General features: G+C 35.4%; 2 protein-coding genes across 2 annotated transcripts; one reads left to right on the top strand and one right to left on the bottom strand.

Annotated features, from left to right (window-relative positions):
- Positions 1-1955: 1955 nt before the first annotated feature.
- On the bottom strand, positions 1956-3490 carry LOC139134109 (RNA-binding protein 34-like). Its single transcript, XM_070701025.1, has one exon. It carries the CDS (start codon positions 3370-3372, stop codon positions 2119-2121), a length of 1254 nt encoding a protein of 417 aa, XP_070557126.1. The 5' UTR covers positions 3373-3490; the 3' UTR covers positions 1956-2118.
- A 42-nt stretch (positions 3491-3532) lies between these two features.
- Positions 3533-17136, top strand: LOC139134110 (1-acyl-sn-glycerol-3-phosphate acyltransferase epsilon-like). The gene is made up of 7 exons (XM_070701026.1): positions 3533-3874; positions 4438-4629; positions 5872-5961; positions 7125-7215; positions 7604-7762; positions 8752-8875; positions 10003-17136. The coding sequence occupies exons 1-7, from the start codon at positions 3656-3658 to the stop codon at positions 10223-10225; spliced, it is 1098 nt and encodes a 365-aa protein (XP_070557127.1). The 5' UTR covers positions 3533-3655; the 3' UTR covers positions 10226-17136.
- Positions 17137-24814: the final 7678 nt, after the last annotated feature.

The following is a 24814-nucleotide window of genomic DNA, read 5'->3' as shown; positions in this document are numbered from 1 at the left end:
TGTGTACAGGTTATCTTAAATAGCGTCTTGCAATTCTGTTAGCTTTACAAATAAAAACAGCTCCAGGTCACGACAACAAATAAACTATTGTATATATAAAGCTGCAGAAATTTTATATGTACATGCATTAAAGTTTTAAATTGTCCTTTAATAACAACCTTGTCACGAGTGATAACTATAGGAAGGTTTCACTTCGCTCTCGATATCCGTTGTGACAAATCATGATAACATTATTACTTTCAACAGCCAAAGGAAACGCTCAATGCTTTATTTCTTCGCCTCATCATGATGGCTAGCCTTGGTCTCATTCCATAAAGAGTAATAATCGGCACCGACATAATGTTGAGGGCGCCCTAGCCTCAACAACAACAACAACATCTCATGTAATTGCCAGCTTTTATGGGAACTTTCGAACCTGTTGGAGACTACAAACACTAGACCCTGCGATGGAATCATCGCCAAAGCAGAACTATTCAAAACCTTAATATCAAAGGGTCGGACTATCATACGATTGCTCTTTACATGAAATTTGATATAAAATTAATCATTTCGACGAAACGTGTACCTCGGCAGAGTATGTCTCCCGATCCCTGCAACATCCTTGACGTACGAACATTATAAAAACAGCAGGTGAATGAGCACAGAAAAGAGGTGAAGCACGAAAATGGAATTTTGAAAATATCGACCTTTCGTTAACGTGAGCAGAGTTTACAACCAACAAGTTTCATGACAAAGAACGAGAAATAAGAATGTATGTATTCAGTTTCGAATCAAGCTATGGAGTCTATCACAACACAAGCTACCGGGATATTGCAGTCCTCCTGCCATGATCTAAAATCGACATTTGGTATGAAATTTTCATCTTGCTATCAAATAAGGTAAGCTAGGAATTTACTCATTTTTATGCCGACAAATACCTAGACGTTTTGGACTGGCAAAAGAAAAGAATAACACATTATATCAAGAAACACTCATGTTATCAACTTGAAATACCGAGGCCATGTTCTTGACAAGCCTCAGATCTTACTCTTGGACTTAGTATTTTGGTGGTATCAAGAACTAAACTTCAACTCTTTGTCATGTGAACTGTGCAAATCGTCTCGGTGGCAATTATTATTGTAGAGGGTTCTCTACAGGGAATTTGAGGGTTGGGCCACCCCTGTTTTTTAAACAACATATTCACATGTTAACAACCATACTAAAGAATGTATTGTCACAGCAACAGAATATGCAAATAATGCAGTGTTTTGTAAACTTGTCAAACTCTGCTAAGGAGAACTCGTATAATTGCTTGTACAGTTGACGGCAAGAGAATCCGCAATAAAACCTTGATTCATACACGGGGATAGAGGGACCATGATTAACAAGACACCATGATGTAAGGTGATGTAAGAATCATGAAAACTGCTGACAGAATTATTTTCTATTTTCTGATGAGGAAGAGGGTGGTCAGTTCACTGGTTGAGTTTCACGATCACTCATTTGCATGGCTGCTAACTGTATGGAACACAGCCCTAAGTTGCAAAGCAGCCTTGCGAGTTACGTTACAAAGAGAAAGCTGGCATAATCACCAGCTACGTCAGTTTACTTAGCCTTGATCCACCAAGCTGAGAGGTAGTGGATACTTAGACATGGGCATGACCAACGTAAATCATCATCATGCGGGGAGAGGGGGAGGTAACGTTTTTATAGGATGGTACTCTACTGAAATTACTGTCCTGTTTTTAACAAAAATGGCCATTCAAGGTATGCTAGGGACAACAAGCACTTGACAAATCTCTATCGTGTATTTCCCTGCACACACACGCACATACACAAAATAAATTAACACTCAACAGGCTACGAAGCCAAAGTAAAACTCATTGAATATATAATTGGTGGGCGACCTCGATGTGTAGGCTGATAATGTACACCTCTCAACACACATCACAATAAGCAATCAACCAATCAGAGAGTTTGTAGAGTATAACGTTTTAATTCGCAAGTTGAGACATACTAGAGAAACACTCTACTGTTTATGGTGAAGGGTACTAAAATTGATACGGATCAAAACATAACAACAGTAGAATTCAAACGTGCTGTCTACTTTCTACTTTAACATACTATTTATCTCTTCATTTAGGTCTTACGAATCTTTCTCTTTTTCTTTTTGTCTCTCCACGCAGACTTTGCACGTTTCTGTTCTCTGTACATAATTCTCCTTTCAGCCTGATTTGGCATTTTCTTTTTCTCCTTCTTTACGGATCTCTTTACCCTCAGAGGTCTGCCACTCAGGCGTTTTTCGTTCAGCTTCAGGGCAAACTCTACCGAACTTGGTTCAGTAAAGAGCACGTATCCAAACCCTTTACCCATGCCGGTTTTACCATCGCGTACAAGCCTTACATTTTGAACACTGCCACACTGTTCAAAATGTCCCCTGACAGTTTCTTCTTCTACTTCATAAGGAAGGTTTCCCACAAAGATGGATCGCCTGTGGTCATGTCTATCTGTGTTTGAAGAAAGATCAACTCGAAGGTGGTGTCCTCGGAATTCCTTTCCATTACACTTCAGGGCTTTCCTGGCAGACTTTTCTTCCTTGAAAACCACGTACACGTTCATACCGCTCCGGTCAGGGTGAAAGTCCTTCTGTATCATAATGACTTTCTTGGGCAAGTTGAGGGTGCTCGGAGCTGCTGACCGCAGTCGCATGCTTTCTATTTCACCAAACTTTCCAAAAAGCTTCATGATATCCTTCTTGGTAATACTAACAGGTACATTACCAACAAATATGGTTCTACTATCTTGTTCTTGGTTTCTTGGGGATGGCTTTACCTTCTTTTCCTTGTGCTTGGCGAAGCCAATTTCGTCGTCATCCTTGTTATCTAGTTTCTTCTTCCTCTTGGTCGGAATCGATGTCTTTTCGGCATTCCGGAGACCCTGTTCTCGGTCAAGCAACACCTGGCTCTGTTTTAACTTGTTTCTCCTCGACGATTTTCCTAACTTCAGTTGGGAAGAATCGGGAATTTTCACGATTTGTTTACCTTCCACCTGATCAATCTCAGTTTGCTCGATATTGTCGATAGAGGCTTTAGAGCGCTTGTTTTTCGACACTGCCTTTGCTGTTTTTGGGGAAGGTATCACAGTGTTGAAAGGCTGTTGTGACTGACCAAACAGCTGTTCAAGCTTGGACGATTTCGTAGACGAAGCCCTCTCGCTGATGCCAATACCTCGTGGAGTGTGTGTTGACTTGCTAACCAGGCTGGCGATGCCACCTACTGCATATTGACCGAACGGAGCTGTGGACTGTTGGGACGAAGATTGAACGTCTTCGTTTCCACTTGAATGCTGTTTACCTTTTTGATTCCGTTTAGTTCTGTTCTTTGCCTTCTTCATCTTTACAGCTCCTTCCCTAATATCCAACACTTACCAGTAAAGGACGACGACTGAGCAAAACTGTTACACCAAGAGCGACCGCGTGTTCACGATAAGTGGGCAGCCATTATTGCTAAGAATATGCGAACGCCACCACATTTTAACCTTTGACCTTTCTCACATTTCACATCGAGGCTAGAGGACACCGTTCGTGCTTGTACGCGCTACCGCTACACGTGGGTCGTGCATAGCAACTTACAGTACTCTGTTTTGAAAGAAGCCCGCATTTTCTTATTTAACAACTATGCTTACAGCACTAGTGTACCTTCAAGCGCTGCGATTCGCCGTACCGGCTTTCGTCATGCTTGGAACCTCGCCATGCTACGTCGCTACTCTACTTGTGCCCTGGCGAGTTATTTCGGCGATTCTCCCGACTCGATGGTATCACGCCGTTGACGACGTGATGTACTCATGCTACCAAAGAATGGTAGTCTTCTTCTATGAACACTATACAGGACTTGAGGTAGTTACATGGAAGCATTTTTTCTGTACTTCAGTTGTTGATCGGCGATGATGAAATCACAGCAAAGTGTTACACGTCATGAGCAATGATACCCTAAGTTGTCCGCATCTGTACAAGCCCTGTTACCCCCCCCCCCCCCCAATAGTATACTTTATATTTTCCGGGCATTCTGGTCGCATGGTCGACTGCATGCAGCATCACACACTGTAATAGGCCTCTATTTGTTTCCAAACTGAATGTTGTGTGGTTGGCAGAGATGATGTTTCAGTCAGTACAATTGTTTCGGACACCTCTTCGGAGAATCATAGAACTTAGAAGTGATAATCTGTTACATCTCCCATGGAGCTGAAAAAGGACATCTCCGCACTGTACTCAAGCCACACCCATTTCGTTCACAATATTTCCGTTGACTAAGTTACCTTTACTTGCTAAAAGTAAATTAATGTATAACTTCATACAGACGGAATGTATTCAGACTCGGAACACAGGGGCACCGGCAGGACAATAGTGACATAAACCAAATTGCAAAAAACTAAAAATTTATGCATGTTGATTCTTTTCAGGTTGTTCTGTACGGTGATGTAGACTGTTTGGAAAAGAAAGAAAATGTTATTTACATTTGCAATCACCAATCTACCATCGACTGGATTGTCAGCGATTTGGTTTCAATCCGACAAGGAAGTCTCGGCCATCTCAGATATGTCCTGAAAGATGGTCTCAAATATTTCCCGCTTTATGGAGCTTATTTTGCAATGGTATGTGTGTAATTCTTATGGTGTAATGAGAGTGATATTCATATGTGACTTCTTATTTTCTTTTCTCATTTTGTCATCACTTCACATACAGATTTGGTATGGCCCAATTGTTTTGTGTGCGCACAGTTTATTAATTTATTTATTTATCCATTTACTGGCTGGGAACAATGGGTTTTCCCCCAATTACAGTTCTAGCAAAAGACAAAGACAATGAACATGAAACACAGCAGAGAAACATAGAGCATAAAACAGAACTAAAACGTATAAACATTATTAAATAAAAATCTGTGAAATTGCCCATAGTTACAATAAAAAATATTGAAACCCTAATTGTTCAAAATAATGTTCACGTTTTTCGCAGTTCATTGTAAAATTGCTGATATCAAGAATGAACATTGAGCCTAGATGCAGTGGCTTTAAATTGCTGTTCTAAGTGTAAAGAGTGGGAAGGTACATGAAAACAGATGCACTCTAGAATTTTGGGGATGTTATAAAAAGAGAACATACATTTGTAAAAAAAATTGGATAGCAGTACAGCAAAACAGAGATCATGAGGGGTATAATTGGTACAGTCCTGTAAGACAGAGTACAGTCCTGTAAATGTGAAAAATTTAAAAATTATGGTGTTTTGTAGCAGGCAAAACTACACAAGACAAAAGATAAATGATCAGTAAGAGGTGGAAGTGAACCATTGGTTGTAAGCTTTAATATTTTGACTCGTCCTTTGAAGAGGTTAAACAGCATACATGTATTCATTCAAACAGCCCAACAGAAGCCTAGCTTTTAATGAAAGTGAAACAATCGCGAAGTAGTACAGTTTTAATGACAGTCAAGTGTACTATTCATGAGTAAAAATGTATGTCATGTACTTGTACCAAAGATCATTATAAGATTACCGGAAATCAAGGTTCTTTTGTTTTATAACTTTTATGACATCATATATTGCTCAATCAAAAGAAATTGCATTCAATATCCAATCATTATTGTATTTTCTTCACACTTTAGCCAATGAGCTTTACATAAACTTCACCAATTATTCTTTGTCCATAGGTGAAAAATCTACCATTCAGGTAACCTGTTGTTTTCCTGTACACAAACAAGCGTATTAATGGGGATGAATTTTTGATTAATACATCTACAAAGAAATTGAAGTTCCACAAACTCAAAAAGCTGACACTACTTTTATCATTGCCAGTCATGTATCATTCAGAGACAGCAAACCATATGTATTTTGTTTTCAAGCATGGTGGTGTGTACGTTAAAAGAAGTGGACAATTCAAGACTGATACCTTCACCAAGAGACTTGAAAAATTTCCCAAACATAACATACCGGTAAGTTTGTTCCTAACCCCTTTCACCACCATGCATAGTTTTGCCCAAACCTATTGTTATCAATGGTAATTGTGGATCTGTTTGCATAAAATTGGAGTGAACAGGTAAATTGTGGGAAGAGTCACTGCTGTTAAGGTAGTATGCGCCTCGAAAGTGAAAGACTTACATGTAAACTTTTGCTCACATTTTCCTGAATGAATCTTTCAACCATTCTCTTACCAAATAAACAATAAAAATCAGGGGTCACCAAGCAAAATTTGGTACAAACAAAACAAATTACCCAACATTTGGGGATATTTGATATTCAAAATGGCCGCCATTCCTGTGTTAACTCTATAGGGGAAATATTAAATTTTGGATTTTCGAAAAACTAAGCCAATGAAAGTTTTTCTTTCTTCAAGAGCTTTAAAATAAGCCCCCACAAGTGGTAGATCAGAAAAGAATTGTAGAAATTTGAGAGTCCGACCTTGACGCACATTCTAAAGTTAAATTGTTGCATGCTCCAGGACTATCATATAATAGTTTTTGGGAAGTAACCATTCATATGCACACATACACACACTAGTACATACAGTGAGTAATAAAAACACAAATGCTGTAAAAAAGGCTTTTGATAGGGTAGTTCTTATCAAAACTTATTGTTCATTATTCCTGCAAGAAAATGGCTTGTCAATCATTGACATAGCCAATGTGGTTGAGGCCATTGTTCCATTGGACACTCCAAAAGGGCTGAGACTTCCAATACAGTACAATTGAAAGACCCAAAAATTGTCAAAAATTATCAAACACATAGGTATAAAGTCAGTGATGGTTTTGTTTGCGGATGCAGATTCAGTGAGGAATTGTACAGTAGTTATTGAATGTTGATCCTTTCACCATCAGGTAAGTGTTAGCATTTGTGCATTATCAGTGTTAGGATAAAGACAAAAACAGTCAAACCTACTCACTCTAATTGTTTTGTATAATTTAACCCTTTCACCACCATGGTTTGTCCCAAATCCATTGTTTTCTATGGTAAAGTTGGACCTGTATACAGGGAACTGGGGGTGAAAGGGTTAATGTATGTGCCAAACTTGCTGAAATATTTTATCTTTGATTGAACGGCTGCAGCAGTCTTATTGATGATCTTGTAAACATTTTCATAAATCTGCTTTCTTCTCAAGCTATGGTTGGTCATCTTTCCAGAAGGCACTCGATACAATCCAGAACTTCCGGATGTGATCAAGAAAAGCCAAGGATTTGCATACAGTAGTGGTAAGTGCTCTAAAAATTCCTCTACAAACAATATTTTGTTTCACTTTGATTCATCAAAACATGCTGGTTGTCCGCAGTCTGACTCAGTACATCTATTTCATTGTTATGTGTACTTGAATGCAAAGTGAGAGAGAGACAAACATCCATTGTTGAAATACACTGAATATTGGACACTTCAGTATGCAAATTTTGCAAGCCATACCCACCAAAACTAATCAGCTCTTGTCAACTCCAAAGAAAATCTACTAGAGGTGATGCTGCTCCAATTAGCCATTCTGGAGATGTTATAAAGGATGTATATACACTTGGGAACTTCAACTATTGATTGAATTGTATTGTCCGTGGTATTGTTGAGCTTCAATTTCGGTGATGTTGACTTTTAATTCAGGATTGACAGTACTGAATCAAGTTCTGACACCGAGAGTGAAAGCTACAGCTGCCAGTCTGCATGAATTGAGGAACTACATTGATGCTGTCTACGACTGTACCATAGCTTATGAATGGAAAGATGAAAACTTTCAAAGAAAACCAGGGCCTGGAATGACAGGTAGGCAACTATGTGATATTTCACTTTCAAGATGTTTCAACAGGCAGAAAACTTTTATGTTTCATGATGTGGTAAAGGAACATCCTACATAATTGGAAGGCACTTTACTTTTACCATTGTCATCATAATCAAGCCTTGGTTTAGTCCTTTGTTGTTCAATGGATAGAATGGACCTGTATATATATATATATATATATATATATATATATATATATATATATATATATATATATATATATATATATATATATATATATATATATATATATATATATATATAGAGAGAGAGAGAGAGAGAGAGAGAGAGAGAGAGAGAGAGAGAGATTTTGGAGCTGTGGAAATGTACGGTATGTATGTATGTGAGGAGCTTTGTGTTCACTGGACTGTCTAAAAATAAACTGTTGCAAGCAAATACATGTAGTGGCGTCATCCAACTAAACTGATCAAACATTTTCCTGATGTAGAAATTTAGATGCGCAGATTTAGTCCAGCAGCAATCATAATGCTCTTGTATCAGTTCCTTTCGACAATCTCTCGGTGTCTTTGGTTTTTGTATTGACAACATATTCCTGGCACGATCCCAAAAGCGTGAACAAATGTCCAGTATTGGCTTGTCTGCACACCCTGTGTAAATTATGACATGCCTGTCAGGACATGAATTCATTGCTCAACAACAAATGATGGTTATGTTGATAAACTTCAATAGTTTATATTTCACCATGTTTATTGAGCCCATAAAGAAATAGCATTGACAATCATAACAGAGATACTGCAAAAAACATTAGAAGTTGCTGTTCCCTCGGATGTAAATGTTTTTTGAAAATCTCTTTGTATAAACCAAAACACAATCACACAATGGTTTTACTCCAATTTTTTTATCAAGTCTTTTTTTCAGTATGAAAATTTGGATGATTGAGTGAATGTACCAGTATATCAGGCCACAAAAGTCACAATCCAACTGTAAAGTTTCCATTTTTCTCTTTCATCAGATTTCCTCACTGGATGTTGTTCAAGAGTTCATGTACATATACGCAGGGTCAAAGTTGAAGATGTGCCGGTTGATACAAATGAGTGTAGACAATGGTTGCATGACGCTTTTGAAGAAAAAGACATGTAGGTCACCTTCTGTTTACATTACTTGTACATCCTTTACCAAAGTTTCACAGTCTTGCCTTGTTTATGCTTCTTTAACTCATAAATGTTATAGTTTTATGTAAGTATAAATGTATGTATATATAAAATGTACGTACTTATGTACATATATATTCATATGTATATGCATATTCATAGTCTTGGTAACATTGTTTGAAGGGCCAGTAGCTTTAACTTTTAATAAGTAACTTTCACTGTTTGTTTTGTATGTCAATTGCCAGTTCTTGTTCTAGTCCTCTAAGCTTTTTCATAAACCAACTATTAAGCTTTTCAACACTGCATCTCTACGTATATGTGTAAAATGCACTGTTATTTTTTGCATTTTAATTGTCTCGACCAAAATTTAGTTTACACAAGTACCAGGCTGAGGTGGCAAGCTGAATACTGTGTATTTCAACATACTTCAGGACAAGGATATGTTGTTTCACTTGTCTGAAAAATACCTGAAAGCTTGCTAAAAGTAAAAGGAGATCCTATGCAACTGTTCAACAAGTAGTGAGATATATCTAAGCAATAAACCATCCCCAGCAAAGGGTATACCATAATATTTTAACCAGTTAATGAACTGGTCAAAAACAAAAGGCACATGTATATACCTGTTGTTTACGTGGTTTATTGCTATCAAATTATTACATATTTTGAAATTCTGGCATGAAGGGTTAAAAAGGGATTTTTCGCTAACTGAAAGTCCACACATGTGTTCCAACTTTGCTTTATAGTGAATATAGCACTGTTATTGTCACAACCAATGATATTGCTGTGTATTTGCCACCAATATACAGGTATAATGTATAATTAACCCTCTGAGTGCCAAAGTCAATTTTTGTTGCCTCTATAAAATATAGCCCAGTCAAGTTTTCTCAGATTTTTGCCAAAATGTTGATAAAAAAACTGGAGCCAATGAAATGTAATGTCCCTTTGGTCAAGAATTATCAAAACAATTACAGAAAAGTTCATAAAAATTGATAAAATATTACACTTAAATTTAGGTGGGAAAATTACCACATTCAAAGGCTTAATAATAGAAAGATGCATCTTCATGTAATTAATAATTAATAAATGATATATGATTTGCTATTCTTTCACAGAATGCTGGAAGACTTCTACTCCAATGACCCAAATGTACAAGGTCGCCTTCCGGGTGAGGGTCAAAGGTCACCACTTAGCCTAATGCAAACCGTACCAGCTTTGATATTTTGGAGTGGTCTTCTCACTGCATTCCTAGCAACAGAGAAGGGAAGGTCAGCTTACTGGAAATCACTGGTGTTTGGCACCCTAGGTGGGTGTCTCTTGATGGCAGCAACGACATAAACGTGCAGTGTGATTGGTCAAAATAGTCAGCCTCATTCTGGAAGACTGTCAGCAATGTTCTTTTCTGATGGTAACTTCCATAAACATGGGTACATATATTGTAATTAAGTTACAAATACATGTACAATGCGTACTTTTCTGTAGAATGCCATTTGGTGTCAAGAAGTAGAGTTTATACAAAACAAAAACAATCGAGCGTGGGAAACTTTAAAACAGCAAGCTATGGTTTGTAAAACCAGCATTTTAATTTTTTCACTCCTAGTTCCCTGTAAAGCAGGTTCAATAATCATTGGTTTTGATGAAAAAATGATGGTAAAAGGGTTGAAAAGCTCTGTGTAAGCACAGGTCTGTGAAAACTCTGTCAGTACATGGTACTGTGTCTGTGAGCACAAACAAATTGTTTGATGTACAGTGTCTACATACATTTATATCAAATACTACATCAACCAACATCAGCTACTCTGACCATTGAGTTATGTGTGAGAACATCTCTCTATACATATTCCTCCGTGCTCTGACCAATTTCTGACAGCACAAAAGAAGACACAAACCTTTGATAACTGTGAACTGAGTTTTCCTTCAAGTCAGGTCTCTAAGCTCTGTACCATAACTGTGACTCTAACCCTGATCACTCCCATGGCTACTAGGAAAAAGACTAATCCTGTGTGTTTGCTAAACTTCTCTTTTGAAATCTAAAATGCAGTAATTGTCACAGTAACAGACAGATATAATGCACCATGGTAAACAGATATAGCGCACCATGGTAAATGCGGAAACTGTTAACATATACATCATACAAACCATACTTTTCGATTTTTTACCAATAATCTACCCATACAGTCATGTTTTGAGAAACAGATTTTGAAACAAACTGTCCACTAAATTAAGACATGTATATCTCATTATCAAATGCGCACTACAATTGGCAGTAATATTAATTCATTCTGCATATGACAACGCAAGATTTATATACATTTATTTGTCGGCATGTCGAGAAACGCATGTGGGTTAGATTTGCTTGATACAGGGTGGCACATCAGATCCAAATGGCATTTGTTTCACAAAAACAACCTGAATTCTCCCAGAGTGAGGCCTGGCATTCAGGCATGCTACATTCATAAACTCTTTTTTGACATTGTCTAATGTTCTTTGACCTTCAATATCAGTAAAGGTTTTGTAGCCTGATTCTGAATTCACATAAATATACATGCAAACTAAGATTCATTATCTGGTCCCCTACCCCATTTCTAACGCTGGCTGTGCTGCTCATGAAACTAGGGTCAGGGCATGGGCCACCATTTTAGTCAGAATTTTGACTGCATATTAGTGAGCACAGTCACCTGACAATATCATGTGATCAGCACATTTGTATTGTGGCAAACTTAGAAATTAAATGATGAAGCATCGAACATTGAAGTTAATAGCACGGCTTCACTTCAAAGTTTCTCACACTTTACTTCTATTATGGCATTTAGTGGTGAAATGATAATGACAATTATCGTCTATGGTTTTTTCATTCAACGTCAACATAGGATGCTTGGTTCAGGAAACCATGGAGGTAGTAAAATTACTCAATGGGCAAATGAAATCTAGGTTGCTCCAAGTTGTAATTATATTCAATGCAATCACTGCGCTTGTACTATTGACCAATGACAGCCATGCTTACAAAAGCCCATACCTGACCTTATTTTCATGAGCAATGCAGCCAGGCTGTAGAAATGGGGTGCAAAGATCAGACTTTATCTCACATTGCTTGCCATTTTCGGATTCAGATTCAGGTAGATTTCACACTCCCACTAAGATAAACATTCAGTTCTATCCAGTATTTAACATTAACTTTTTCAAATTTATCTCATTCTTTATGATAATCTGTTTCCATGTTGATATGAATGAAGTAAAGGGCTCAAAATACCAAAATATAAGATTCCAATTGCCAATATATCATTTTCTGATGATCACAGCAATGATACAGTGTTAAACGATTCTATGCTGCATTGATAACCTCATGACAGTACAGTTGACCTTTTGACCCTATCAAGAGACGGTATGAAACTCTTTAAAATGTTAATGTTGAGAAGGCATTTTGATACCGCCTTTTTCCGGATGAACCATTACATTTTTGACGAGGTGGTCAACAATTCCTGCAAAAAAGTAATAGCGTGTCTGGAAAGTAAATAAGTGGACTCATGAAAAAAGTATGTTGAGTGTACCAACTATAAAAATGTATTAACAAATTTAAAAAAATTAAATTCTCATTATGACTGCCAACACAAGACATAAAAATACAACCTTGTGTTACCATGTCAGTGCTTGTACAATACATTTGTTCAAAGATCCAGTAACTGTAATTTTTGATTACATTTTTATTTTGTATGTTGATTGCAAGTCCTTATTCTACTCCCCATGTTAAAACACTGACTGTTTAAATAGCGCTGTTCACGGTTACAGGTTTGTTACTAAATATAGCTGTACGCGCGCGACATCGGACACACAGCTTGAAATGCGGACAAATTTTATCAATGTTGCGTACATGGCTGTTTTGGCAGCTTGTACTCTGAGTCGTGAATATGTTTTTTAGTATTCACTGTTACACTAGCAGTCGCCCACTGAGATGTATTTTCGCCGTTTTTGCATGCGTAATTTTCAAAAGCGTAATCTAAAAATGCGGACAAATAGTTATTTTTGCATATTAATGTGAGAACAGTGACGTGAAATGTGAACAGCCCTATTGTCAATCCAGCATCAAAACATGTCCAATGCACTGTCCTTATTGACATTTGAATTTAAGTCCAGACCAAAATTCACTTGACAGCAACAACAATGTACACATGTACAGGCTGAGTTTACAAGCTGAATACTGTGCATCTAGAAATGCTTTTAGTAGTAAGACAAGACACTGTAGATGACATAAAAAACAGCAATGATGAAAAAAACCCATCAAAAGTTACAGCTACTGGCCTTTAAGTCTACAGTAAAAAAATACCTCGGGTAGTCTTTTAGTAATTAAGGTCTTTATGCAACCATCATGTGTAAGGTATCTTTTCTTTTTGCAGTTGTATAATTTGGTGTAAGAAGCAAACAATTTTAAATATTTATTATCTGAGTTGATAAATACATTATTCTAATTACTTTGATGTAAATTTTGAAACATAGAAAGACACTTCTGAAAATGTTATTCATTTGTGTTGTTAGTAAGATATTTTATTATTTGATGATAGATTGTACTACCATTGGTAATTATTATGTCAAGTTGTACTGTGTAGATTCTGACTGGAAATCCCGGTAATCTGAGTAGTCTTTAGATCACAAGGTACATGTCTGAAGTACAATGCAATGACATTCATGAATGCAAATTATTATAAATTATGTATGTATTCAATGATAGTATCTCATTGAGGATGATTAGCATTATTAATCCTTTGAGCGCCAATGTCATTTTTTCTCCCCTTTACAAAATATACCCTAGTCAATTTTTCTCAAATTTTTGCCAAAGTTTTGATAGAAAACTGGAGCTAATGAAATATGATGTCCATTTGGTCCAAAAAATTTCATAAAAATTAATAAAAATTGGTGAAATGTGGCAGTAAAATTTTTGTTGGAAAAATTACAGAACTCAAAGGGTTAATATGACACATCACATCCTGTACATACATGTAAGTATGCTATTGCAAATATATGAACAGTTTGCTACAAGTCTCTTCATGAGCTTTGTATGGTGACGCATTGTTCTGTAAGATTGTTTCGTCCACCAAGTAGGCGTAGAGTGTATGAGCTAACACACATGAATTTCCACCACCTAGAACAAGTCATGATCATTCTATGTTGACAGTGCAAATGGATACATTTTGCAAAAATGAGTGCTCTAGCACTTCAGGCATTTGTTCCTCAAAACTGACAAAATCTACTGGTAGGATGTCACAGTTTTATGAAATACTGTAAATTTGGTGCATGATAGCTAACACAAATGTTCATTGAAATAGGATGTTGTATTGTGGTAAAAAATTACACAGTTACATGGTATTATTGACCTTGATGCATTCATTGTGTGATGATGTAGACCTGAACATTTTCACATGAATATACAACAATTATGCTCTTTCCTACATTTGTAAATGTTAAAACATGGTCAAAATGTTTACCACTATATATTTTGGGTTGTTGATATTAAATTTTCAGTGAAGTTTCTATATGACTATAGTTTGGTATAAATACTTATTCTTGCAATGCTATATGTTTCAATTTCACAGTGTACAATTGTGGTTTAGAGGGCCTGTAGATGTATCTTTTGATGGATTTTTTGTTTGTTTATGTTAATTGCAAGTTCTTGTTGAAAGAACAACTTGTCAACATATTAACTGTACATGTAAAATGCGCTCTTATTGTCTACATTTGAATTCTAGTCCTGACCAAAATTCACATGTCAACAATAACAATGCAGTCTACACACATTTGGACTGAGTTGACAGACTGAATACTGTGTATCTCCACATACTTAGGGGAGTAGAACAAGGAACCGCAGTTAACACTAAAAACAAAAATTAGTGAAAAGATTATCAAAACTTGCAGCTACTGGCCCTTTAAAATCGTCTGTATATTAAGTACATTGATTACCCTTTCAATAACTCCCATGATGCATCCTGATGGCATACTTTCTCTTTAAACTCCTGATTCTGTAGTATCAATGGCTCACAGGCTAGATGGGTTAGGTGGACACAACTCATATTCGTCAATAGGTTTTTTTATCATGTATGGAGCCAGTACTGTGTTACTGATGTAAAATTTTCATCAGTATGAGACGAATCAGACAAGGTTTTCTGAAATGCTACTCCTGACTGCAAATATGGAAAATCTGAGTTACATCCCTGTTGTACCATTTCAGGTGCCATCGACATCATCTGAGGATGATGCAGGTCAAAGTTTAAAAGGATCAGATGTGTGTCATCATCTGAGGAATGAAGTCTTTGTTTGTGTAATTTTATCAATAAGTCATTGTTGAATGGTACAAACTTTTCAGAATTGTTGAAAAATAGTTCATTGAAAAAATCAGCACAAGTAAAGCAGCTAGTATATCCACAAAGGATTGTTGCATTGAACTCAGGGAGTATGCCTGACTTGCCCATTACATACCCTATTGGGGCTAGTACACCTTGTGTCCCTTATTCTGCAAAGTATTTTAAAAACAAGGGTGTTTTTGACATTGTTATTTGAGTTTTTACATTTGAATTTTGTACCTTCAAATTTTGTAGATTCATGTGTCAATTTTACTTCTTCAACACATGACAAAGCCACTATCTTTTAACAAAATTTCTTTTTACAATTTACCTGTTCATTTTGTTATGGAGACTGCATTTTGACAGTGTAGCACCTAAATCATTCATTCTTTCCCTCTCTGCCATAGAAACAAAAACTGGTGGTAAATATGGCGTTCTTGTTTAACTCTTGTAGTTCCTGATCTCTTGTTCATCGACATCTCCATGCAGTCATGTGATAGACACGCCCTTTCATCTTCATATGCACTGTATGTCATTGTTTGAAGGGACAAAGTCGGCCATTTTTCATGAATTTTTGTTTTGATGCAAGATACTGCTTATATTGTTTGACATGTTGAACGATAATGAATGGGTGACCATGCATATATTCGACCCTGGTTTTAGACAAATTAAATGAAACCATCATGAAAATGAATTAATGATCATGACATTCATTTTCGCGATGATTTCATGTATCGTGTCTAAAACCGGGGTCGAATATATGCATGATCACCCATTCATTCAGTATCTTTCAACATGTCAAACAATATAAGTAGTATCTCGTATCAAACAAAATTCATGAAAAATGGCCGACTTTGTCCCTTTAATCGGAACATTCTGAAATGTTGATCAACAAATCAATACTCCAACCTTGCTTTTTAATAACATAAAATATATGTCTTATGACACAAGAAAGTAATCCTTTAGATAGGAAAAGACATTGCATTTTGTGTTGTTGTTTTATTTAAGGTAGTAATTATCATTAGGGGACGACTGTATTAACTTGCATGGTACCTGAAACCCGAGTCCTTGCCTGAGCAACTCTGGTGACAAACAGAAGACTTTTAATCCCCAAGGTGTGAATGTTCCATTGTTATGTTTATCTAATCCAGCTGGTGCTATTGTAGTGCCATTGTAGGAAAGGCAGGTCTGTGAAATTGATCCTCTAGGGAAGTAGGGTATTCCTAAGTAAATGAAGCCTTCCCGTAATGTTTTGATTGTCCAACTGCACAGTAGTGTGCGTAATGTACTTGACATACTTATGCATCTTAAAATATGAATTAACTTTGAACTTTTAATAGGAATATTAAGAGACAATTCTATGCTATTGGTAGATTTGGTAAGGAAGAAGTCACAATGCACTTGTAGCAAATTAGTGATGTGCCAGTGACTAAAGAAACTTATCTATGATGCAATAGAATTTTACATCTTATATGTATTGCCTATTTGTGTCAGGGCAGTCAATGCAAAAGACTTTGTGAGTTAGGAGACATACTGAAGAGCATACTAATCAACAGTTCAATAGATTATGATATTTCTTAGAAGATACGAAGTGTGCATATTAATTTTTGTTTAAGATGGGAAAATGTTGTGATTGATAATAAGTAAAACCACTACATGACCTATGTAATTAAGGAAGATTTTAATAGTATTAATTACCGAGTGCTGTCCAAATTGACAAAGTCTGACTGCTGTGTGTATATACAAACTAGTTTTATACAATACAACAAATTTAAAAAGGACCTTTATAATTTGTGTGATTATTAACTAATGTCTTGCCATTCAAAATATTAAATTGTTAGTGTTGTGTGTTTTAACTCTTGTGAATAAGGAGAGCAATAAATTGACATTTGTACGGTGATATGTCACATGCATTGGAAAGTTTTCATCACTTCTTTCAGAATTATATAACGGAATAGCCATCGCTAGAGGGCGCTCTCCAAGAAGAGCATAAGGGGCAGTGGAGAGAAGGCAGAAAATACCAGAGCCGGGTACGGTGCCCAATTTTCACCTCTCACAATGTCAGATGAAGCGTACCTTGAAATAAAAAGAAGAATGCTGAACAATCTTCTCTTTTTGTAATTAACAGCAAGATCTGACATACTTTTAATAGGTAGACAAAATTATTAATTTAGGAAAGAAAGCTTGAAAAGAAAGACCATGAATGAGAGATTAAAAAGACTAGCATCTTTGATCAATAGTTATTGCTGCTGCCAGTCTTCCTTACACCTGCTACACATCAGAATACTACAGGGAAAAACATCAGAATTCAGTGGAAATTCACCTAGCCTTTTGATGATATCTTGCCGTGATATTTTGTATAAAGAACTGTATTTTCTATCAATATATCTCCTCTCCCTTCAAAAACACATTTGATTTTTATTTTATAGATACGTTTGAGAAATGCAGTCAGATTGAGATAAATCCATTCTTCATTTTGAATAGACAAAAATAGTCATCACTAGAGGATGCTTTCCATGAGAGAAAAGTGAGAGCTAGGGGAAGAAATATCTGTGCATCCAATCTTTACTGAATCCTTAGATTTTAGGTGCTGGTAGTAATGCACATTGAAATTGAAAGATGTAAACGTTAACTTGTAATCAAATTTTCCTCAAGGAAACAATTTCTCTTACCAAATTAAGAATAAATATCAGGGGTCACCATGCAAAGTTTTGTATTAGAGAAACAAATTACTTAACATTTACCAATATTTTTAAGTTAAAATAGCTGCACCCCTGTGTTAACTCTATGAAGTGAGCCCCCATAAGTGATAGAGTCAAACAGTATTGCAAAAAATTCAGTCTGAACATTTATCCCCGAGGTCCATAAGATCAGAGTTTAAATACACAAAGATGGACAAAAACTGAAGAAACAACCACTTTCAGTAATGACAACAAGACCTGACATATTTTAGTCAGATTGAGGGATTTCAGCTTTAATGCTAAAAGCAAAAGAAAGACAATGAACAATATTGAATACATCCAAAATAACACACTGTACAGAATGACAAGACTTACAATGTTTGACTCAAGAGCTAGGCCACTGAATCAACTTAACTTTCATCAGCTGTGTTACCATACGGTCCCCCTCAACAGTGGTTACAAACAAGGAAAGATTGTATGGGGTGAGATTAGTGCCAAAACAATTGTGTTATCATTATTTTATTATCTTTACATTATTACATTTTGTCATTTTCTTTGCATTTTTATGTTATTATATTAACATCTTTATTTCGTTTTCTCATTGTGTTTGCATTCTTATTTTGTTATCTTTACATTTTTATTATATTATGTTTGCATTTTTATTTCATTCTTTCATTTTGTTTGCATTTTTATTATATTATGTTTACATTTTTATTTCATTCTTTCATTTTGTTTTCATTTTTATTATATTATGTTTAAATTTTTATTTCATTCTTTTATTTTGTTTGCATTTATTATATTATGTTTACATTTTATTTCATTCTTTCATTTTGTTTGCATTTTTATTATATTATGTTTGCATTTTTATTATATTATGTTTGCAGTTTTATTTCGTTCTTTCATTTTGTTTGCATTTTTATTATATTATGTTTGCATTTTTATTTCGTTCTTTTATTTTGTTTGCATTTTTATTATATTATGTTTACATTTTTATTTCATTCTTTCATTTTGTTTGCATTATATTTATATTATGTTTTCATCTTTATGTCATTTTTCTTATTTTGTTTGCATTTTTATTATGATATATTTACATTTCATTTCTAGACATAATGAAATAAATATGTAAACAAAATGAAAGAACAACATAAAAATGCTAACATAATGAAATAAAAATGCAAACAAAATTAAAAATGAAAAAAATGTAACATAATGAAATAAAAATGTAAACAAAATGAGAAAATGTAATAAAAATGCGAACAAAATGAAAGAATGACATAAAAATGCTAACATAATAAAATAAAAATGCAAACAAAATTAAAAATGACAAAAAATGCAAACACAGTACAACAAAAATGCAAACTAAATGAAAAAACGAAATAAAAATGTTAACATAATGAAAAAAGAATGTCATTTTTTAAACATTATTTTTCTTTTACCCATTTTGCTTGAATTTCTACTTAATAATGTTTGCATTTCTATTTCGTGCGCACATTTTGCTTTCATTTTTTTTTATATTGTGTTGGCATTTTTATTTCGTTCACGCATTTTTAAAGCTTTTTATAGCGTTTTCTCAGTGTTAAAATTTTTATTTGATTGTGTTCACATGTTTATCTATCTCATTATCATAATTTATGTATCTCCCTAGCCTAGCGCCGAAAGTTCACTTTCCTGTTTGTGTGAAATACTGTTATATGCGTTCGCTATCATTTCAGTTTGTAAGGCAGATTGTGAAATTTGCAGTACTATATGTACTTAAAAGCAAGTCCCTTGATCTCATTTCACGTTTTTGTCATCCGAAGTTTAACCATGGACGTATCACAGCATGAAAATGTACTAAGTTAAAGGGCAAAACACTAGTCGCCGTCATAGCCGCCAGCTGTTCGTGCGCTGGTACTGGGAGACACGCTACTCTCAACAGTACCACGACATCTGTGGCGTTAGTAAGGCCAGCAGCAGATTGCTTTAGACAAGTCAGTCCTTTCGGTAGAAGGAAAGACGCTAGTAGCAGCAATAATAGTAACCAACAGGCCGTGCTTCGGCTTTTTCTGATATGTTTGCTGTGTACATGTGGCGCAGGGCTGAAGAAAACGCGGACATTTTGTTGTGAAGAGAAAGGGTCGCACGGGCGGCGATTTTTCTCTTATCACATGGAGATGGATACGATGCTATCTACGCTAAGGAAATGGTCGACGGTGTGTATTTTCGACTGAAAAACGACAGTTCATAGACAGTAGTCTGCCGTCCCCATGTCTGTGGTCACATTGGGCGAGATCATCATGGTAACGTGCAAGATATGGCGGCGCGGCGGTAGCCCTGCGTACGATGCTGTGTGTTCCGCTACAGCTAATCGTGAGCGGGGCGATTAGCTGTAGCGGAACACACAGCATCGTACGCAGGGCTAGCGCGGCGGGTATGAAGGAAAGCTTCGTTCAGCTTTTATTAACCGTTGTTTTTCAGTTTTAAGTATACATGTACAGTTGTACACTGTTGACAATGTCGTTAGCATAGATGGCATCGCTGATGACCAGGCAGCTAGACTATGGTGACATTTCCATGAGGTAAAGGGAAGACTCTGCGATCGTTTCTGGGCACAGTCGATCTGTGCAAAATTTCCGCGTTTTCTACGGATGGAATTGTAGTCCTACTGGCCACCGCTACAACACAACCAACGCCGTGACGACATAAAACTGGCGCACGGTCCGTGGGCTGCAATTATTGCAACTACATCTAATCTAAACCAACAACAATAATGCGGCTGTTGAGGACACAAGTAACCAGGGACGAACTGAGTAGGTATTTTCGCTCAGAGTCGTACTCATCATCAAGTGCGAGACAAACTGTCATCACATCATGCCTACGGAGTCGTCCAACTTGACATAACATTCTTATACGGCTCCTAAAAGTTCTACTCACGAGAGCAATGCCTCGGTGAGAAAATGGCTTTTAGGATGTTGAGTTTTTGAACATTGCATATCCCACAATCGAAAGAGCAGGAGGTCATAGACCTTAAGGTCTATGAGGAGGTGTAGAAATTTGCCGAACATTTCGAGGTTCTAGAACACAACACTACCTTAGTCTCGAAGCTGGTTCAATTTAGGGAGCCTTCAGTAATAACAGGGGGCGGGGGAAGCGGGCGAGGGTCACTTTTTAGAAAACAGTTCAAGGGGGAGGGTCACTTTTTATAAACCTATCTTGGGGGGAGGGTCACTTTTGACAGAAGCTGATTTTATGGCCAAAACTTTGATTGTCTGTTCGATATTAAATCCTGAATAGGAAATCACCAACAAAATACGTACACATTATCCACAAGTTTCACAAGCAAAGAAGATGCGGTGGTATCCTACATTAAACAACTTGAACAGTTACAACTGATGAAAGACAAGCGACAAAAACATATGCAACAGGTGGAAAAGTGTATATCAATTATCAAATGTACATAAATACAAAGATTTGCCTGTTTTATATTGGAAAAAATTGTGCATAGTTCTCTCATAGACTACCCATATACAGTAAATCAACTTTTCAGTGAAATTCCAAATCAAATTTCTTGCACAACCATGGACCCATAACCACTCTAGTTTAATCACAAACATTAATATAAATAATCAAGCGCACATACATGCACAGATGTACCTAGTTTTGTATTGGAAAAAAAATTAATCATAGTTTCATCATAGACCGCCATGCAAAGTGAATCAACATTTTGGTGAAATTCTAAAATCAAATTTTTACACAACCATAGACTTGTAACCACTCTAGTCTTATCAAGATCATTAATATCAGTAATCAAGAGTACAAAAATGCAAAGATTTACCTGTTTTTGTATTGGAAAATACTATTCATAGTTTCATCATAGACACCATGGATAGTGAACCAACTTTTTAGATGAAATTCAGAAATCAATTTCTTGTACGCGAATGCACATTTTACTTCCCAATTCAAGCACAGTACATTTAAATACTTTATCAAACATAAATAATATACAGATATAGCATGTTTTGTGGGGGGGAAATTGTCAATAGTTTGCCTGATAGACTCCATGTATTATGATTTGATATTTTTTAGTGAAGCACTAAATCAGCAAAAATCTTGCCTTCTTATAGTTGCACAAAAAATTGTGACCCTCCCGCAAATGTATGAAATAAAATATCTCTTCAAAAATTCTTGCGTGATAAATTGCGACTGTCCCTCCAAAACCACAAGCCCTCCCCTCTGTAATTTGTCCCTAACATAACAATTGAACCAACTGTTATGTAAATTAGCTGATACTGTTTCAGTTATTCCGGGGGAGATTACCGCAGCAGTTGGGGGAGGGTCAAGTTTTAGAATGTCGGACAAGGGGGAGGGTCACATTTTAGACAGGAGGATAGGGGAGGGTCACATTTTATGGTACAGGTGTGTGCGAAATTCCCCCAGACCACCCCCCTGTAATTACTGAAGGCTCCCTTAGCTGACACTAAGGAAAAGGCAATTCCAGTTGGAGTACAATAAGTTCATTTTGACAAGCACCTAAGCTATCATACATATATTCCAACTAACAAACTTAGGATGCTGATTGAAGGAAATCAGCAATTTCTAGTACTAGTTCATAAGCCGATGTCAAACTATTGGAACCAGCCATTTTGTTAAAAGGATTGTGGGATAGTTCTATGAATTAAAAATGTTAACATAATGAAATAAATAAAACTGCAAACATAATATAATAAAAATGCAAACAAAATGAAAGAATGAAATAAAAATGCAAACATAACATAAAAAAAATGCAAACAAAATGAAAGAATGAAATAAAAATGCAAACATAATACAATTAAAATGCAAACAAAATGAAAGAATGAAATAAAAATGCAAACATAATATAATAAAAATGCAAACAAAATGAAAGAATGAAATAAAAATGCAAACATAATATAATAAAGATGCAAACAAAATGAAAGAATGAAATAAAAATGCAAACATAATATAATAAAAATGCAAACATAATGAAAGAATGAAATAAAAATGTAAACATAATATAATAAAAATGCAAACAAAATGAAAGAATGAAATAAAAATGCAAACATAATATAATAAAAATGCAAACATAATAAAAATGCAAACAAAATGAAAGAATGAAATAAAAATGCAAACATAATATAATAAAAATGCAAACAAAATGAAAGAATGAAATAAAAATGCAAACATAATATAATAAAAATGCAAACATAATATAATAAAAATGCAAACAAAATGAAAGAATGAAATAAAAATGCAAACATAATATAATAAAAATGCAAACATAATATAATAAAAATGCAAACAAAATGAAAGAATGAAATAAAAATGCAAACATAATATAATAAAAATGCAAACAAAATGAAAGAATGAAATAAAAATTCAAACATAATATAATAAAAATGCAAACAAAATGAAAGAATGAAATAAAAATGCAAACATAATATAATAAAAATGCAAACAAAATGAAAGAATGAAATAAAAATGCAAACATAATATAATAAAAATGCAAACATAATATAATAAAAATGCAAACAAAATGAAAGAATGAAATAAAAATGCAAACATAATATAATAAAAATGCAAACATAATATAATAAAAATGCAAATATAATATAATTAAAATGCAAACAAAATGAAAGAATGAAATAAAAATGCAAACATAATATAATAAAAATGCAAACAAAATGAAAGAATGAAATAAAAATGCAAACATAATATAATAAAAATGCAAACAAAATGAAAGAATGAAATAAAAATGCAAACATAATATAATAAAAATGCAAACAAAATGAAAGAATGAAATAAAAATGTAAACATAATGAAATAACAATGCAAACATATTAAACTTGAAATGCAAGCAATGAGAAAACGAAATAATGTAAACCTAGTAAAATAATGATAACACAATTGTTTTGGCACTAATCTCACCCCATAAGATTGCAGACAGGGTCATTGAGTGATCTGAGTACGATGATTAAAGGAACAGGTTTGCCATCACAGATTTCAAAGCAGAACAAAGAGATTGAGGGACTTTAATGAGGTACCAGTGGAGAGAGAAAGAGCGCCCTCTACCAGTGCAGGCTAGGCAGTTGATCAGATCATATAATAGGCTATGGAACTTTTCAATATATCGTCATTGGTTTATCCACAGAATGCCTGTCCTGCTTTGCCTATTGCTCATACTGCATTGTCTAAAGGATGTCGTCATGGTTTTCTTTACTAGTTTTCATAGCTGTTTTTGCCTGCTGAATGCCCTGACTACATGTACTTTGTCTACAGAATGTCCGCGTTGCTTTGCCTACAGCTTGTCCTTGCTTGTTCGGTAGCAGGACCCCATATTGTTTGTCTTCAGGATGCCAAATGGAAATAATTGGATCTCTGCCAGACCTTGCACAGAAGCTATCACTTTGCTGATCACAGGGTACTTAGGTAATCTGGTTGTTGTTGATGTTATTTGAAAATTGAAGTGCATTACCTTGTTTTTATTGTTGTTTCAATCACGTTAATGTCATTAAAAATACACGCTGAAGAACACTGAAGTAATCTGGCTTCCACAAAAATAAAAAACCATTGAGTACACAGTAAAGCGCAGAATACTGAACACCCTCTAAATGTACACCATACACTGGAAAGCGCTCAGGGACTTAACCCTTGTGTATATATATACTGGTATGATGAAGAGTAATGTCTGGCACTGTACTGGGAACCTCCACGGCACATTATTGGTATAAAAGTCCCGAGTTCTCCTGATCATAATTACAGCCGAGGGTCTCTTTGGAAACAGTTGGAAAATAAGTTCACCATCCAATACAATCATTCATAATAATCAGAAAAAGGCCACTTGTTGCAGTTTTAGTGACAGTCACATTTTACCATAGGCTAGAGTGAATTCATTCAGTTTTGCATCTACTCAAAATTTTGAA

Source organism: Ptychodera flava, chromosome 5, assembly GCF_041260155.1.
Source record: "Ptychodera flava strain L36383 chromosome 5, AS_Pfla_20210202, whole genome shotgun sequence".
Taxonomy (NCBI): domain Eukaryota; kingdom Metazoa; phylum Hemichordata; class Enteropneusta; family Ptychoderidae; genus Ptychodera; species Ptychodera flava.
Note: the sequence above shows the minus strand (reverse complement) of the source record. Positions and strands in the feature narration are given on the sequence as shown.

Coding starts and splice junctions, on each gene's coding strand:
- LOC139134109 (XM_070701025.1), bottom strand. CDS start 3,372: ATGAAGAAGGCAAAGAACAGAACTAAACGGAATCAAAAAGGTAAACAG.
- LOC139134110 (XM_070701026.1), top strand. CDS start 3,656: ATGCTTACAGCACTAGTGTACCTTCAAGCGCTGCGATTCGCCGTACCG. Junction 5,962..7,124: donor TTCCCAAACATAACATACCG/GTAAGTTTGTTC, acceptor TTTCTTCTCAAG/CTATGGTTGGTCATCTTTCC. Junction 7,763..8,751: donor ACCAGGGCCTGGAATGACAG/GTAGGCAACTAT, acceptor CTCTTTCATCAG/ATTTCCTCACTGGATGTTGT.